The 18,454-nt window shown below is 29.5% G+C and overlaps 1 protein-coding gene across 1 annotated transcript in view; it reads right to left on the bottom strand.

Annotated features, from left to right (window-relative positions):
* Positions 1-5,805, bottom strand: part of LOC130826470 (uncharacterized) — a 52,348-nt gene extending 46,543 nt beyond the window's left edge. Inside the window, exons 1-2 of the mRNA XM_057692057.1 lie at positions 5,620-5,805; positions 5,168-5,517 (exon numbers count right to left, since the gene is read on the bottom strand). Of these exons, the coding sequence (XP_057548040.1) occupies positions 5,168-5,517 (350 nt within the window). The 5' untranslated portion in view covers positions 5,620-5,805. The remainder of the gene's footprint in view (positions 1-5,167; positions 5,518-5,619) is intronic.
* Positions 5,806-18,454: the final 12,649 nt, after the last annotated feature.

Raw genomic sequence — 18,454 nt, 5'->3', positions numbered from 1 at the left:
ATTTATTCATTTTGATCTGTTTTGTTGTAGTTTTTATGTTGTGTCCTACTCATGTAAATGGTTCTGTTTGGATCTGCCTTTGTTTTTGTTTATTAATTTTGATCAGTTTTTGTTTTTTTTTTTCTTAATATTGATCTGATTTTTACTATCCTTTTGAGGCTTGCAATTTGTTGATTTTGTTTATTCATTTTTATTTGTTTTGTTGTAGTTTTATGTTGTGTCTTACTCAGGTAAATGGTTCTGTTTGGATCTGATTTTGATTTTGTTTATAATTTTTGATTAGTTTTTTATTTTTTATTTTATTAATATTGATCTGATTTTTACTATCCTTTTGAGGCTTGTAATTTGTTTATTTTGTTTATTCATTTTGATCTGTTTTGTTGTAGTTTTATGTTGTGTCATACTCATGTAAATGGTTATGTTTGGATCTGATTTTGACTTTGATTATTAAGTTTTATCAGTTTGTGATTTTTTTTTATTAATATTGATCTGATTTTTACTATCCTTTTGAGGCTTGCAATTTGTTTATTTTGTTTATTCATTTTGATCTGTTTTGTTGTAGTTTTATATTATGTCATCCTTATGTAAATGGTTCTGTTTATATCTGATTTTGATTTTGTTTTTTATTTTTGATTAGTTTTTAATTTTTTATTTTATTAATATTGATCTGATTTTTACTATTCTTTTGAGGCTTCCAATTTGTTTCTTGATTTTGATCTATTTTGTTGTAGTTTTATGTTTTGTCCTACTCATGTAAATGGTTATGTTTGGATCTGATTTTGATTTTGTTTATTAACTTTGATCAGTTTTTGATTTTTTTTAATTAATATTGATCTGACTTTTACTATCCTTTTTAGGCTTGCAATTTGTTTATTGATTTTGATCTGTTTTGTTGTAGTTTTATGTTGTGTCATACTCATGTAAATGGTTCTGTTTGGATCTGATTTTGATTTATTTATTATTTTAATTAGTTTTTGATTTTTTTAATTAATATTGCTTTGATTTTTACTATCCTTTTGAGGCTTGCAATTTGTTTTTTGATTTTGATCTGTTTTATTGTAGTTTTTATGTAGTGTCCTACTCATCACTAGTGGAAAAAATTGTATTTACTGCTCATTATTTGCTGCGGTTTTTTCATATTCGCAGCAATAAAGAGGAGAATGAATAAGGAAAAAAAAAACGTTTAATTGCTTCGGTTAACCAGTGGACCGCAGCAAATATTATTCAAAACAAATTAATTGCTCCGGTTAAAGCCAAACCGCAGCAAATAGCGCTTCATGATTTCCTTAATTGCTCCGGTTTTTCATGAACCGCAGCAAATAAACCGGGAAATTAACTTAATTGCTCCGGTTTTCTTTGAACCGCAGCAAATGAGCTTTGGAATTTTAAGAAAACCCCACTAGTGGAAAAAACCTCATTTGCTGCGGTTTTTTTTGCCATTATTTGCTGCGGTTTTGGCCCCCAGCAATTGTGATAGCAGCAAATAGCCTATTTTAAATGCTGCGGTTATAAACCGCAGCAAAAAATTGCATTAATTGCTGCGGTCGTGGGCAAAACCGCAGCAAAAAGTGTGTGTTAATTACTGCGGTCATTGGGAGAAACCGCAGCAAATAAATTGGCCCATTAATTGCTGCGGTCGTGGCGAAACCGCAGCAAATAGCATATATTTTTTTTTATTTTCCTTTTTATCCTTTTAATAATGCAATAATAATACAATCACAAATAATCAACATTAATCTCTTTGTAATAATAAACTCTCGCTCGTATATATAATATAATATTATGTACGTACATATATATATATATATATATATATACATTAAAGTATAAAAAATAATCTATACTATAATTACAATTTATCAAGGACAAATATTAGCAAGATACACGGCAATCTTGTCTTTTAATTCGCGCATCTCTTCACTTCTCAAAGGGCGTGTTTCCCTCGGAATGTCGTTTAAAACCTATATATAATATTAAAATAAAAGATTAATATAGAAATTAAACATTAGATTTTACCAATGATATATTTAATTAAGAAAGTAACAAATACTTACGGCATCTATATTTTCGACTCCAACCTCCTTCACGGCATTAATAATATCGTCCATGAACTTCAGCGCGTAGTAGCCGCAATCAACGGACCCAGAAGGTTGTTGAAAGCACTAAGAGAAAATAGATGTTAGTGTCAAAAACGGTTAAAAACGCATAAAATCGCAACTTAACACGTAAATTCTAGAATATGACTATGATTTTCAATTCTAACAACTTCTACACAATAATATATACCAAATAGTGTTGTGTGCCGAGTTTCGTGCATAACAAACCAAGTTTGAGTACTTTACGCGCGAAATTGACAAAAACGCTTAAAAACGCATAAAATCGCAACTTAACTTCTAATTTCTAGCATATGACTATTATTATCAATTCTAACCATTTCAACACAATAATATATGCCAAATAGTATTGTGTGCCAAGTTTCGTGCATAACAAACCAAGTTTGAGTACTTTACGCGCGAAATTTACAAAAACGCTTAAAAACGCATAAAATCGCAACTTAACTTCTAATTTCTTGCATATGACTATTATTATCAATTCTAAGCATTTCAACACAATAATATATGCCAAATAGTATTGTCTGCCAAGTTTCGTGCATAACAAACCAAGTTTGAGTACTTTACGCGCGAAATTGACAAAAACGCTTAAAAACGCATAAAATCGCAACTTAACTTCTAATTTCTAGCATATGACTATTATTATCAATTCTAACCATTTCAACACAATAATATATGCCAAATAGTATTGTGTGCCAAGTTTCGTGCATAACAAACCAAGTTTGACCTACTTTACGCACGAAATTGACAAAAACGCTTAAAAACGCATAAAATCGCAACTTAACTTCTAATTTCTAGCATATGACTATTATTATCAATTCTAACCATTTCAACACAATAATATATGCCAAATAGTATTGTCTGCCAAGTTTCGTGCATAACAAACCATGTTTGACCTACTTTACGCGCGAAATTGACAAAAACGCTTAAAAACGCATAAAATCGCAACTTAACTTCTAATTTCTAGCATATGACTATTATTATCAATTCTAACCATTTCAACACAATAATATATGCCAAATAGTATTGTCTGCCAAGTTTCGTGCATAACAAACCATGTTTGACCTACTTTACGCGCGAAATTGACAAAAACGCTTAAAAACGCATAAAATCGCAACTTAACTTCTAATTTCTAGCATATGACTATTATTATCAATTCTAAGCATTTCAACACAATAATATATGCCAAATAGTGTTGTGTGCCAAGTTTCGTGCATAACAAACCATGTTTGACCTACTTTACGCGCGAAATTGACAAATAAAAACGCGAAATTGACAGCATCAAACTAGTGACCAGACCACCTTGCACGACACGTGGAGACCAAACCTATGCATCCAGGACCTAGGCTAAAGTGGAAATGGAATCTTGGTACTTGGATCTAGCTATCAAGGTCCTAAAACCATTCTAACAATCCCCGTGGACTCCTAGAAGTTGAGCCGAAGGAGGGCTGGTCGACAGTTTGCTAGATCAGAATTTTGTTTAAGTGTTTGTGGTTGTTTCGTGTTCTTTTCATGATCATTTGACCAAAGCTATACAAAACCCATAAAATCGAATTTGTGTACCTTTCTTGCTATCCATTTTGGAAATGTGGCTCTGGATGTAGATCCCATTTGTCCACGCACTCTTTTCATTGCGCTGAAACGCATGGGAAAAGTAATACCATTTATATATATATATATAACACTTAATTAAATCAAATTGGTAAAATAATTAATATTACGTACGCATTCAACAATGCTTTGAATCTTGTGTTGCGAGGTAGGCTGTTAGGTTTTTGTAATGAGTCGAAGACGTGCACGGTGTTCGTTAAAGGACATATGATCAGAAGTATCCAATGCAAACTACAAGCACAAATTTAAAATCAACAAATTAGAGATTAGGTGACTTTAAAAATCAAAAGATAAGTTCAATTTCAAAAATAAAACTTACTCTTCCCAATATGGAGCCAGAATGAATGTGTGTTTACATGCAAGGGAATTAGTCAAAGCAGTTTCAATGTATGCTCTGACGGCATCTGGATCATTTCTACATTTACTACCCGAAATCGTCTCCGGACAAAACCATCCAATTTTTATTGGAGGTTCGCAAGAATTTACCTCCTCGTAAACCGCACTAAACTCACAAATAAGAGAATTTTGTTAGTAATTCGGTCATTAAAACAATTAAACAATAATGCCTAACTTGTAAGATAATGAACATCACCTCATGTAGACATGGAAAATAGCTACGTTCAGCATCTCTCCTCTCAAAAATTGCCCGATGTCACTAGGACAAATAATTACAAACGGGTCTTCTGAAAAGCAGTATTGCTCCTTCAGCAGGGGCAACATGATTGGGTCCTCCTCACTTATGCGAGATGCACAATAATGCAGCCATTTGCAATCTTGAGAGAGATCTTTTAGCTCCTCATCAGTCAAAATTGGAGTGCTTGGCATCGACTTTGACCCAGTCGACACCTTTGCTGAGGAACCGACCTCTCTACAAGATCCCTTTGGACTCTTTTGCTATTTCAATTTATAAAATTAAATTAGTGTGAGCATGCAATTAAAAAAATAAAAATAAATAAGGTACAAATGATTCTTACCGTGTTAGTGAATCGGACCCAAGCATATGGGCATGTGACGAAACTACCTAGGGCGTCTGATAGTTTCTCAAGGCTCCATGCTGGCATTGGAATTGGGAGTGAGAAATCTTCAAACCCCTTTACAATAGTCTCCACGGCCACACTGATGTGGCCACTTGTAACAGGCACTGAATGCACTGTTTGGCCTTCTTTATTTGGCTGTGCCATACCATATGCAACCTCAGTTAAGTCGCCATCACTAGCAACACCTAACTGAGGCAGCAAAAGAGAACAAGGAGTCGCCTCCTGAAAATGGTGTCGTTTAGTATAATAAGCATCATAATAAAATTGTAATTACGCGTTGCAATTTAAATTAATAAGTGCTATTATATTTAAAAACTATGTACCTGTAGCACTGGCACCGGAGTTGGCTCCGGATTTTGAGCAACGGGGGTATTAGTAAAGAGCTGGGGTGCTACGGGGGTACTGGGCTCGGGTGTTGGCTCGACCAAAGCGTTAGAATCCCCATGTTGACTTCCCTGATCATCGACAATCAGGTCTGCCAAGTCCACAATGGGTGCACCCATCTTTTGCAACACGGTGGCCAACTTCGCGAGAACGTCCTTCGTAATCTCCGCTCGGAGGGTTGCTGCTTCTTCCCGCAGTGCCGTTCGGGATTGAGTAGCAACACACTCTTTGCCGAATGCCTTCTGTAACCCCACGCGGACGCCTCCTTTTCCGACTACCCGCCCACTGTGGTCTTTCCCTAAGACCATATGCAATGCGTCAACATTGCCTTTTGGGGTGAACTCCCCCGTAGCTTCTTTTTCCTTCCAGCCCATCTGTTCAAATAAAAAGTGACATATATAGTAATTAGTAAAAGTACATCAAAGCCAAAGAATACAAAACAAATGAAGAATATACATAATAATTTCAAAACTCACCACAGCATCAGCAACCTTCTTCGTTCCCGGATCATTAATGGTAAATTTACCACTTACATCTCGGGAATGAAGCCCGCAATACCAATCACGCACCCGATCTCCAGCAAAATTCACGGATGCGGAGGTAGTCGTAGATGAGGGCGTGGATGAACTTTGATTGGGGTATAAACCCGCATCCACCCACTCTTTTCGGACCTCATCGTACGTTTTCTGGCCTAAGCGATGGTAAAACTTCCTTTTGCTTGCAGAATCAGAAGCTTTACCACGCTTTTCCTAATTAATCAATAGAAATCGAATGTCATGTATTAGTTTAATGACTGAATCAAAAGAAGTAAATTCAAATTGGTAAACTATAATATAATATGAAATACTTACAACTTCTATGGGAGTTGTTCTTTTGGCAACAAAGGCCTCCCAATCCCTCTTCGTTATGTGACCCCATATTTCGTAAGGCATCTTCGAAGGTGCTTGCTCTCCACCTTCGTTTCCCGTTTTGACCTTTTTGGTCGTACGGGCACGGCTCTTCGTAATCCAGCCAGTTACAGGCTTGGATTTGAAATCTCTGAATCTTTCAGCAACAGCTGAAAGAAACACATTCTTCTTATCCTCATCGCTCTCGATATGGAAAAGATTCTACAAAAAAAATTTATATTTATTACTATCAATAAAATTAATTTTAAAATGAAAATAAATGAGTAAAAATAGTAAAGTTGCTTACCACAGTATCATGCCACAGAGAGTTCTTCAAACCCTCTGGAACCTCGTTCCATGCGTGCAATATGGAAAGCTTTCGGATACATAGACCCACTTGTTTTCCATATTGCCTACGCCATTTTCCGCAGGGTTGACCCAATGCATTGTATTCCAAATGCATGGGTTCTGTGACTTTGAGGTTTTTTGTGGGACCTCGCCCTTTTCTTTTCTTACTGGTAGTGGTGAGAGCATCCATTGGTGGGGCGTCTTTAGTTTCAAAATCATTGTCAATCGGTGGAGCTTCTTCAGCCATACGCTCGTATCTCACAATTTGGTCTTCTTCGCTGTCATGACTACGATGCTCATTATCCGAACTCTCAATCTCGGGGACAATTTCGTCTCTGAATAAATGCATTGTATTATATTAGTACCTGAAAAAGTATGAATAGAAATATATTAGAACATAAGCTAAGTAATATTAAGAATATGACTATGATTTACAATTCTAATACGTACGTTCAACACAATAATATATAACAAATAAGTGTTCTGTGCAAAGTTTCATGCCAAACAAACCAAGTGCTAGTAGTTAATGCACTTCTTAGTCTCTCTATGTGTAACTCTGTTTTCTCACATGAAACATGGTATACTTTTATTATTCTCCATTATGCTTCATGAAATAAAAAGAGGAACCACAACAAACGTCAAAACCTTACGTTCGGTGCAATAGTCATGAACTCATGATCATTAATGATGAATATGAATGTCATGAATTAAAGAATCACTTTCAATGGGGAAGAGCGCAATATTGGCATTAGGGAAAGGATAATCTAGAAGGAATATTTTAGTTAATTGTTAGTTTGTTATTTCTTTCCAAGGAAGACATTTAGTTTTATGTATATATAAAGGAGGGGAAGAATAGGATTATGATTTTGTATAGACAATAGTGTTTGTTTAAACACTTTGGGAACTTGAGTATACTCGAAATACTCACTTATCCTTTTAGCTAATACAATATCAGTAAATCTCCATTTCTATCTTATTGCTTTACATTTCTGTTTCACTACACACGCTTGCAATGTTCATTACACCAAACCCAACCCAACCCAACCCCAACCCATACAAACACCACCACACCAGCCACCTTTAACATTAAAAGGAAGTAGCTTGATTCCTGTCAAGTTCAACCATATGCTGTCATTATACTTTGTTTTTCTCCTTTGATGCTATTGGTTCACACAGACATACATATTCCTACCATTTTACACTGAGTATTATACAAATGAGTATTATACAGTATCAATAGTTGGATATATTGATGGTCTAATTCCAAAATCTTCTATTAATTAAAATAGGTACAAATGAGTAACCGGCCATAAAAGCTCAAAGATATACACATATATATTCAAATAATGTAAAACATATATATGAAAAACTTGAATAATGCAAATTAGTAAAATAAATATAATAAATACAACGAAAACAGAGACCAAAACTTAAATATACACACAGTTGCCATAGTTTTCGATTGTTTTCATGAATATCTTGCAAAACTTAAATGCTTAACAAATTAAAATGAGAAAAAATACCTTAATTTCGTGGGTTTTGAAGATGAACAAGACCAAAGATGAATTTCCAACAGTAGCAGCAGCGTGGGTTTCGTGGGTTTCGTGAAGAGTTAGCCCTAAATTCGTGGGTTTCGTGAGTTTTTGAAGGAAAAGCAACAATGGTGGGTTGAAATGTAATAGATTAAAACAACAAAACTCAACAATACGTTGAAATTCCGTGTGTTTATATTGAAATGTCGTGGGTTTATATTGAAATAGGTTTAAAGAACTTACTTGAACAAGAAGAAGGAACTTGAAGAAGAATGTAATTAACGAACTTGAAGAACCGTGTGGGTTTTTCGTGTATGCGAAATTGAAGAAGAATGGAACTTGAAGAAGAAGAAGTTGAAGAAGACAATGGTACAGTATGCTTTTTCGTATGCAGTTTTCGATGAAGAAGACAAGAGAAATGAAACGTTATAATAAAAAGGCGGGTTTTGCAAAAAAAAATAAAATAACCAAGGGATATTTGCTGCGGTCAACGGAGAAAACCGCAGCAATAAATGCTTCTCGTGTATACCTATTTTGCTGTTATATTATTTGCTGCGGGCCCCACACATAACCGCAGCAATTAAGCTTAATTTAAACTGATATTTGCTGCGGTCCACAGCCTAACCGCAGCAATTAAGCTTGCAATGGATTATTTGATGCGGTTAACTCCAAAAACCGCAGCAATTGCTTTGCTTTTTTTTTTCTCTTATTTTTTTTTCGTTTTATTGCTGCGTATATTCAATAACCGCAGCAAATACTTAGCAGAAAATACGTTTTTTTCCACTAGTGCCCGCCATAATCATCAGTTTCTTTTTCACAAATAAACCCTTGACAAAACCCTTCATACAAAACGATTAAACTGCCTTTTGTTCTCTCAAACGAACCCATTGAAAACCAAAAACCCAGAACTGTACGTTTGCTACTGCTGTTCTACTGCTGCTTTGTTCTCTCAATCAAACGTTTGCTTGTTCTACTGTACGTGTTCATCTTTATTTTCATTCACAAACACTTAAACATAATTCTGATCTAGCAAACTGTCGACTAGCCCTCCTTCGGCTCAGCTTCTAGGAGTCCACGGGGATTGTTAGAATGGTTTTAGGACCTTGATAGCTAGATCCAAGTACCAAGATTCCATTTCCACTTCAGCCTAGGTCCTGGATGCATAGGTTTGGTCTCCACGTGTCGTGCAAGGTGGTCTGGTCACTAGTTTGATGCTGTCAATTTCGCGTTTTTATTTGTCAATTTCGCGCGTAAAGTAGGTCAAACATGGTTTGTTATGCACGAAACTTGGCACACAATACTATTTGGCATATATTATTGTGTTGAAATGGTTAGACTTGATAATAATAGTCATATGCTAGAAATTAGAAGTTAAGTTGCGATTTTATCCGTTTTTAAGCGTTTTTGTCAATTCCGCGCGTAAAGTAGCTCAAACTTTGTTTGTTTTGCACGAAACTTGGCACACAACACTATTTGGTATATATTATTGTGTAGAAGTTGTTAGAATTGAAAATCATAGTCATATTCTAGAATTTATGTGTTAAGTTGCGATTTTATGCGTTTTTAACCGTTTTTGACACTAACTTCAATTTTCTCTTAGTGCTTTCAACAACCTCCTTCTTCTGTTGACTGCGGCTACTACGCGCTGAAGTTTATGGACGATATTATAAATTCCGTGAAGGAATTTGGAGTCGAAAATATAGATGCCGTAAGTATTTGTTACGTTCTTAATTAAATATATTATTGGTAAAATCTAAATGTTTCTATATTAATAGCTTTTATTTTAATATTATAATATAGGTTTTAAACGACATTCCGAGGGAAACACGTGCTTTGAGAAGTGAAGAGATGCGCGAATTAAAAGACAAGATTGCCGTGTATCTTGCTAATATTTGTCCTTGATAAATTGTAATTAGTATATATATTGATTATTTTTTATAGTTTATTTAATGTATATATATATATATGTACGTACATATTATATTATATATATATACGAGCGAGAGTTTATTATTACAAAGAGATTAATGTTGATTATCTGTGATTATCATTGGATTAATCACTGTTATTACATTGTAATATTATTGCATTATTATAAGGATTAAACGGAAAAAGAAAAAAAAAAAAAAAGAGACTTATTGCTGCGGTTCGAGACCTGACCGCAGCAAATAAACCTTCCCTTATTGCTGCGGTTTTACCCCCTGACCGCAGCAAATAATGCTTCACTTTTTGCTGCGGTTTTTGCCCATAACCACAGCAAATAACACCACTTATTGCTGCGGTTTTTAACCGCAGCATTTAAATTAGGACATTTGCTGCTATCACTATTGCTGGGGGCCAAAACCGCAGCAAATAATGGCCAAAAAACCGCAGCAAACAAGGTTTTTTCCACTAGTGCATGTAAATGGTTCTGTTTGGATCTGATTTTGATTTTGTTTATTAATTTTTATCTGTTTTTAATTTTTTTATTAATATTGATCTGATTTTTACTATCCTTTTGAGGCTTGCAATTTTTTATTTTGTTTATTCATTTTGATCTGTTTTGTTGTAGTTTTATGTTGTGTCCTACTCATGTAAATGGTTCTGTTTGGATCTGATTTTGATTTTGTTTATTATTTTTGAGAGTTTTTGTTTTTTTATTTTATTAATTTGTTTATTGACTTTGATCTGTTTTGTTGTAGTTTTAAGTTGTGTCATATTCATGTAAATGGTTCTGTTTGGATCTGATTTTGATTTTGTTTATTATTTTTGATTAGTTTTTGATTTTTTTTTATTAATATTGATCTCATTTTTACTATCCTTTTGAGGCTTGCAATTTGTTTATTTTGTTTATTCATTTTGATCTGTTTTGTTGTAGTTTTATGTCGTGTCATACTCATGTAAATGGTTATGTTTTGATCTGATTTTGATTTTTATTTTTATTTTGGTTATTATGTTTTATCAGTTTGTGATTTTCTTTATTAACATTGATCTATTTTTTACTATCCATTTGAGGCTTGCAATTTGTTTATTTTGTTTATTGATTTTGATCTGTTTCTTTGTGGTTTTATGTTGTGTCAAACTCATGTAAATGGTTCTGTTTGGATCTGATTTTGATTTTGTTTTTTAATTTTGATCAGTTTTGATTTTTTTTATTAATATTGATCTTATTTTTACTATCCTTTTGAGGCTTGCAATTTGTTTATTTTGTTTATTGATTTTCATCTGTTTTGTTGTAATTTTATGCTGTGTCATACTTATATAAATGGTACTATTTGGATCTGATTTTGATTTTGTTTATTATTTCTGATTTGTTTTTGATTTTTTTTTTATTAATATTGATCTGATTTTTCCTATCCTTTTGAGGCTTGCAATTTTTTTATTTTGTTTATTGATTTTCATCTGTTTTGTTGTAATTTTATGTTGTGTCAAACTCATGTAAATGGTTCTGTTTGGATCTTATTTTGATTTTGTTTATTATTTTGATTAGTTTTTGATTTTTTTTTTATTAATATTGATCTGATTTTTACTATCCTGATGAGGCTTTCAATTTGTTAATTTTGTTTATTGATTTTGATCTGTTTTGTTGTAGTTTTTTATTGTATCATACTCATGTAAATGGTTTTGTTTGGATCTGATTTTGATTTTATTTATTATTTTGCATTAGTTTTTGATTTTTTTTATTAATATTGATCTGCTTTTTACTATCCTTTTGAGGCTTGTAATTTGTTTATTTTTTTTATTGATTTTGATCTGTTTTGTTGAGGTTTTATGTTGTGTCATACTCATGTAAATGGTTCAGTTTGGATCTTGTTATAATTTTGTTTATTATTTTTGATTAGTTTTTGATTTTTTTTTTGTTAATGTTGATCTAATTTTTACTATACTTTTGAAGCATGCAATTTGTTAATTTTGTTTATTGTTTTGATCTGTTTTGTTGTAGTTTTTTGTTGTGTCATACTCATGTAAATGGTTCTGTTTGGATCTGATTTTGATTTTGTTTCTTATTTTTGATTAGTTTTTGATTTTTTTATCAATATTGATCTGATTTTTCCTATTCCTTTGAGGCTTGCAATTTGTTTATTTTGTTTATTCATTTTGATTTGTTTTGTTGTAGTTTTATGTTATGTCATGCTTATGTAAATGGTTCTGTTTGGATCTGATTTTTATTTTGTTTATTATTTTTGATTAGTTTTTGATTTTTGATTTTATTAATATTGATCTTATTTTTACTTTCCTTTTGAGGCTTACAATTTGTTTATTGATTTCGATCTGTTTTGTTGTAGTTTTATGTTGTGTCATACTCATGTAAATGGTTCTGTTTGGATTTGATTTTGATTTTGTTTATTAATTTTGATCAGTTTTTTATTTTTTTATTAATATTGATCTTATTTTTACTATCCTTTTGAGGCTTGGAATTTGTTTATTGATTTTGATCTTTTTTGTTGTAGTTTTCTGTTGCGTCATACTCATGTAAATGGTTCTGTTTGAATCTGATTTTGATTTTTTTTATTAATTTTGATCAGTTTTTGATTTTTTTATTAATATTGATCTGATTTTTACTATCCTTTTGAGGCTTTACATTTGTTAATTTTGTTTATTGATTTTGATCTGTTTTGTTGTAGTTTTTAGTTGTGTCATACTCATGTAAATGTTCTTTTTTGATCTGATTTTGATTTTGTTTATTATTTTTGATTAGTTTTTGATTATTTATTTATTAATATTGATCGGATTTTTCCTATCCTTTTGAGGCTTGCAATTCGTTTATTTTATTTATTCATTTTCATCTGTTTTGTTGTAGTTTTATGTTGTGTCATACTCATGTAAATAGTTATGATTGGATCTGATTTTGATTTTGTTTATTATTTTTGATTACTTTTTGATTTTTTTTTTATTAATCTTGATCTAATTTTTCCTATCCTTTTGAGGCTTGCAATTTGTTTATTTTGTTTATTCATTTTGATCTGTTTTGATGTAGTTTAATGTTATGTCATGCTTATGTAAATGGTTCTGTTTAGATCTGATTTTTATTTTGTTTATTATTTTTGAGTAGTTTTTGATTTTTTATTTTATTAATATTGATCTGATTTTTACTATCCTTTTGAGGCTTGCAATGTGTTTATTAATTTTAATCTGTTTTGTTGTAGTTTTATGTTGTGTCCCACTCATGTAAATAGTCCTGTTTGGATCTGATTTTGATTTTTTTTATTAATTTTGATCAGTTTTTGATTTTTTTTAGTAATATTGTACTAATTTTTACTATCCTTTTGAGGATTTACATTTGTTAATTTTGTTTATTGATCTTGATCTGTTTGGTTGTAGTTTTTAGTTGTGTCATACTCATGTAAATGGTTCTTTTTGGATCTGATTTTGATTTTGTTTATTATTTTTGATTAGTTTTTGATTTTTTTTTATTAATGTTGATCTGATTTTTCCTATCCTTTTGAGGCTTGCAATTTGTTTATTTTTTTTATTCATTTTGATCTGTTTTGATGTAGTTTAATGTTATGTCATGCTTATGTAAATGGTTCTGTTTAGATCTGATTTTGATTTTGTTTATTATTTTTGATTAGTTTTTGATTTTTTATTTTATTAATATTGATCTGATTTTTACTATCCTTTTGAGGCTTGCAATGTGTTTATTAATTTTAATCTGTTTTGTTGTAGTTTTATGTTGTGTCCTACTCATGTAAATAGTTCTGTTTGGATCTAATTTTGATTTTTTTTATTAATTTTGATCAGTTTTTAATTTTTTTATTAATATTGATTTGATTTTTACTATCCTTTTGACGCTTGCAATTTGTTTATTTTGTTTATTCATTTTGATCTGTTTTGTTGTAGTTTTATGTTGTATCATACTCATGTAAATCGTTATGTTTGGATCTGATTTTGATTTTGTTTATTATTTTTGATTAGTTTTTGATTTTTTTTTTTTTAATGTTGATCTGATTTTTCCTATCCTTTTGAGGCTTGCAATTTGTTTATTTTAATTATTCATTTTGATCTGTTTTGATGTAGTTTAATGTTATGTCATGCTTATGTAAATGGTTCTGTTTAGATCTGATTTTGATTTTGTTTATTATTTTTGATTAGTTTTTGATTTTTTATTTTATTAATATTGGTCTGATTTTTACTATCCATTTGAGGCTTGCAATTTGTTTATTAATATTAATCTGTTTTGTTGTATTTTTATGTTGTGTCCTACTCATGTAAATAGTTCTGTTTGGATCTGATTTTAATTTTTTTTATTAATTTTGATCAGTTTTTGATTTTTTTTATTAACATTGATCTGATTTTTACTATCCTTTTGAAGCTTGCAATTTGTTTATTTTGTTTATTCATTTTGGTCTGTTTTATTGTAGTTTTATGTTGTGTCATACTCATGTAAATGGTTCTGTTTGGATCTGATTTTGATTTTGTTTATTAATTTTGATCAGTTTTAGATTTTTTTTTTAGTAATATTGAACTAATTTTTACTATCCTTTTGAGGCTTTACATTTGTTAATTTTGTTTATTGATTTTGATCTGTTTTGTTGTATTTTTTAGTTGTGTCATACTCATGTAAATGGTTCTTTTTGGATCTGATTTTGATTTTGTTTATTATTTTTGATTAGTTTTTGATTTTTTATTTATTAATATTGATCGGATTTTTCCTATCCTTTTGAGGCTTGCAATTCGTTTATTTTGTTGATACATTTTGATCTGTTTTGTTGTAGTTTTATGTTGTGTCATACTCATGTAAATGGTTATGTTTGGATCTGATTTTGATTTTGTTTATTATTTTTGATTACTTTTTGATTTTTTTTTATTAATCTTGATCTGATTTTTCCTATCCATTTGAGGCTTGCAATTTGTTTATTAATATTAATCTGTTTTGTTGTAGTTTTATGTTGTGTCCTACTCATGTAAATAGTTCTGTTTGGATCTGATTTTAAATTTTTTTTATTAATTTTGATCAGTTTTTGATTTTTTTTATTAATATTGATCTGATTTTTACTATCTTTTTGAGGCTTTATATTTGTTTATTTTGTTTATTCATTTTGATCTGTTTTGTTGAAGTTTTATGTTGTGTCATACTCATGTAAATGATTCTGTTTGGATCTGATTTTGATTTTGTTTTTTAATTTTGATCAGTTTTAGATTTTTTTTTTATTAATATTGAACTAATTTTTACTATCCTTTTGAGGCTTTACATTTGTTAATTATGTTTATTGATTTTGATCTGTTTTGTTGTAGTTTTTAGTTGTTTCATACTCATGTAAATTGTTCTTTTTGGATCTGATTTTGATTTTGTTTATTATTTTTGATTAGTTTTTGATTTTTTATTTTATTAATATTGATCTGGTTTTTACTATCCTTTTGAGGCTTGCAATTTGTTTATTAATTTGAATCTGTTTTGTTGTAGTTTTATGTAGTGTCCTACTCATGTAAATAGTTCTGTTTGGATCTGATTCTGATTTTTTTTATTAATTTTGATCAGTTTTTGATTTTTTTATTAATATTGATATGATTTTTACTATCCTTTTGAAGCTTGCAATTTGTTTATTTTGTTTATTCATTTTGATCTGTTTTGTTGTAGTTTTATGTTGTGTCATACTCATGTAAATCGTTATGTTTGGATCTGATTTTGATTTTGTTTATTATTTTTGATTAGTTTTTGATTTTTTTTTTTTAATGTTGATCTGATTTTTCCTATCCTTTTGAGGCTTGCAATTTGTTTATTTTAATTATTCATTTTGATCTGTTTTGATGTAGTTTAATGTTATGTCATGCTTATGTAAATGGTTCTGTTTAGATCTGATTTTGATTTTGTTTATTATTTTTGATTAGTTTTTGATTTTTTATTTTATTAATATTGGTCTGATTTTTACTATCCATTTGAGGCTTGCAATTTGTTTATTAATATTAATCTGTTTTGTTGTAGTTTTATGTTGTGTCCTACTCATGTAAATAGTTCTGTTTGGATCTGATTTTAATTTTTTTTATTAATTTTGATCAATTTTTGATTTTTTTATTAACATTGAACTAATTTTTACTATCCTTTTGAGGCTTTACATTTGTTAATTTTGTTTATTGATTTTGATCTGTTTTGTTGTAGTTTTTAGTTGTGTCATACTCATGTAAATGGTTCTTTTTGGATCTGATTTTGATTTTGTTTATTATTTTTGATTAGTTTTTGATTTTTTATTTATTAATATTGATCGGATTTTTCCTATCCTTTTGAGGCTTGCAATTCGTTTATTTTATTGATACATTTTGATCTGTTTTGTTGTAGTTTTATGTTGTGTCATACTCATGTAAATGGTTATGTTTGGATCTGATTTTGATTTTGTTTATTATTTTTGATTACTTTTTGATTTTTTTTTATTAATCTTGATCTGATTTTTCCTATCCATTTGAGGCTTGCAATTTGTTTATTAATATTAATCTGTTTTGTTGTAGTTTTATGTTGTGTCCTACTCATGTAAATAGTTCTGTTTGGATCTGATTTTAATTTTTTTTATTAATTTTGATCAGTTTTTGATTTTTTTTATTAATATTGATCTGATTTTTACTATCTTTTTGAGGCTTTATATTTGTTTATTTTGTTTATTCATTTTGATCTGTTTTGTTGAAGTTTTATGTTGTGTCATACTCATGTAAATGATTCTGTTTGGATCTGATTTTGATTTTGTTTATTAATTTTGATCAGTTTTAGATTTTTTTTTTATTAATATTGAACTAATTTTTACTATCCTTTTGAGGCTTTACATTTGTTAATTATGTTTATTGATTTTGATCTGTTTTGTTGTAGTTTTTAGTTGTTTCATACTCATGTAAATTGTTCTTTTTGGATCTGATTTTGATTTTGTTTATTATTTTTGATTAGTTTTTGATTTTTTATTTTATTAATATTGATCTGGTTTTTACTATCCTTTTGAGGCTTGCAATTTGTTTATTAATTTTAATCTGTTTTGTTGTAGTTTTATGTTGTGTCCTACTCATGTAAATAGTTCTGTTTGGATCTGATTCTGATTTTTTTTTATTAATTTTGATCAGTTTTTGATTTTTTTATTAATATTGATCTGATTTTTACTATCCTTTTGAAGCTTGCAATTTGTTTATTTTGTTTATTCATTTTGATCTATTTTGTTGTAGTTTTATGTTGTGTCATACTCATGTAAATCGTTATGTTTGGATCTGATTTTGATTTTGTTTATTATTTTTGATTAGTTTTTGATTTTTTTTTTTTAATGTTGATCTGATTTTTCCTATCCTTTTGAGGCTTGCAATTTGTTTATTTTAATTATTCATTTTGATCTGTTTTGATGTAGTTTAATGTTATGTCATGCTTATGTAAATGGTTCTGTTTAGATCTGATTTTGATTTTGTTTATTATTTTTGATTAGTTTTTGATTTTTTATTTTACGAATATTGGTCTGATTTTTACTATCCATTTGAGGCTTGCAATTTGTTTCTTAATATTAATCTGTTTTGTTGTAGTTTTATGTTGTGTCCTACTCATGTAAATAGTTCTGTTTGGATCTGATTTTATTTTTTTTTATTAATTTTGATCAGTTTTTGATTTTTTTATTAACATTGATCTGATTTTTACTATCCTTTTGAAGCTTGCAATTTGTTTATTTTGTTTATTCATTTTGGTCTGTTTTATTGTAGTTTTATGTTGTGTCATACTCATGTAAATGGTTCTGTTTGGATCTGATTTTGATTTTGTTTATTAATTTTGATCAGTTTTAGATTTTTTTTTAGTAATATTGAACTAATTTTTACTATCCTTTTGAGGCTTTACATTTGTTAATTTTGTTTATTGATTTTGATCTGTTTTGTTGTATTTTTTAGTTGTGTCATACTCATGTAAATGGTTCTTTTTGGATCTGATTTTGATTTTTTTTATTATTTTTGATTAGTTTTTGATTTTTTATTTATTAATATTGATCGGATTTTACCTATCCTTTTGAGGCTTGCAATTCGTTTATTTTGTTTATACATTTTGATCTGTTTTGTTGTAGTTTTATGTTGTGTCATACTTATGTAAATGGTTATGTTTGGATCTGATTTTGATTTTGTTTATTTTTTTTGATTACTTTTTGATTTTTTTTTATTAATCTTGATCTGATTTTTCCTATCCATTTGAGGCTTGCAATTTGTTTATTAATATTAATCTGTTTTGTTGTAGTTTTATGTTGTGTCCTACTCATGTAAATAGTTCTGTTTGGATCTGATTTTAATTTTTTTTATTAATTTTGATCAGTTTTTGATTTTTTTTATTAATATTGATCTGATTTTTACTATCCTTTTGAGGCTTTATATTTGTTTATTTTGTTTATTCATTTTGATCTGTTTTGTTGTAGTTTTATGTTGTGTCATACTCATGTAAATGGTTCTGTTTGGATCTGATTTTGATTTTGTTTATTAATTTTGATCAGTTTTAGATTTTTTTTTTATTAATATTGAACTAATTTTTACTATCCTTTTGAGGCTTTACATTTGTTAATTATGTTTATTGATTTTGATCTGTTTTGTTGTAGTTTTTAGTTGTTTCATACTCATGTAAATGGTTCTGT

This window comes from Amaranthus tricolor, chromosome 11 (genome assembly GCF_026212465.1).
Source record: "Amaranthus tricolor cultivar Red isolate AtriRed21 chromosome 11, ASM2621246v1, whole genome shotgun sequence".
Classification (NCBI taxonomy): domain Eukaryota; kingdom Viridiplantae; phylum Streptophyta; class Magnoliopsida; order Caryophyllales; family Amaranthaceae; genus Amaranthus; species Amaranthus tricolor.
This window is presented reverse-complemented; position numbering and strand designations above follow the sequence as displayed.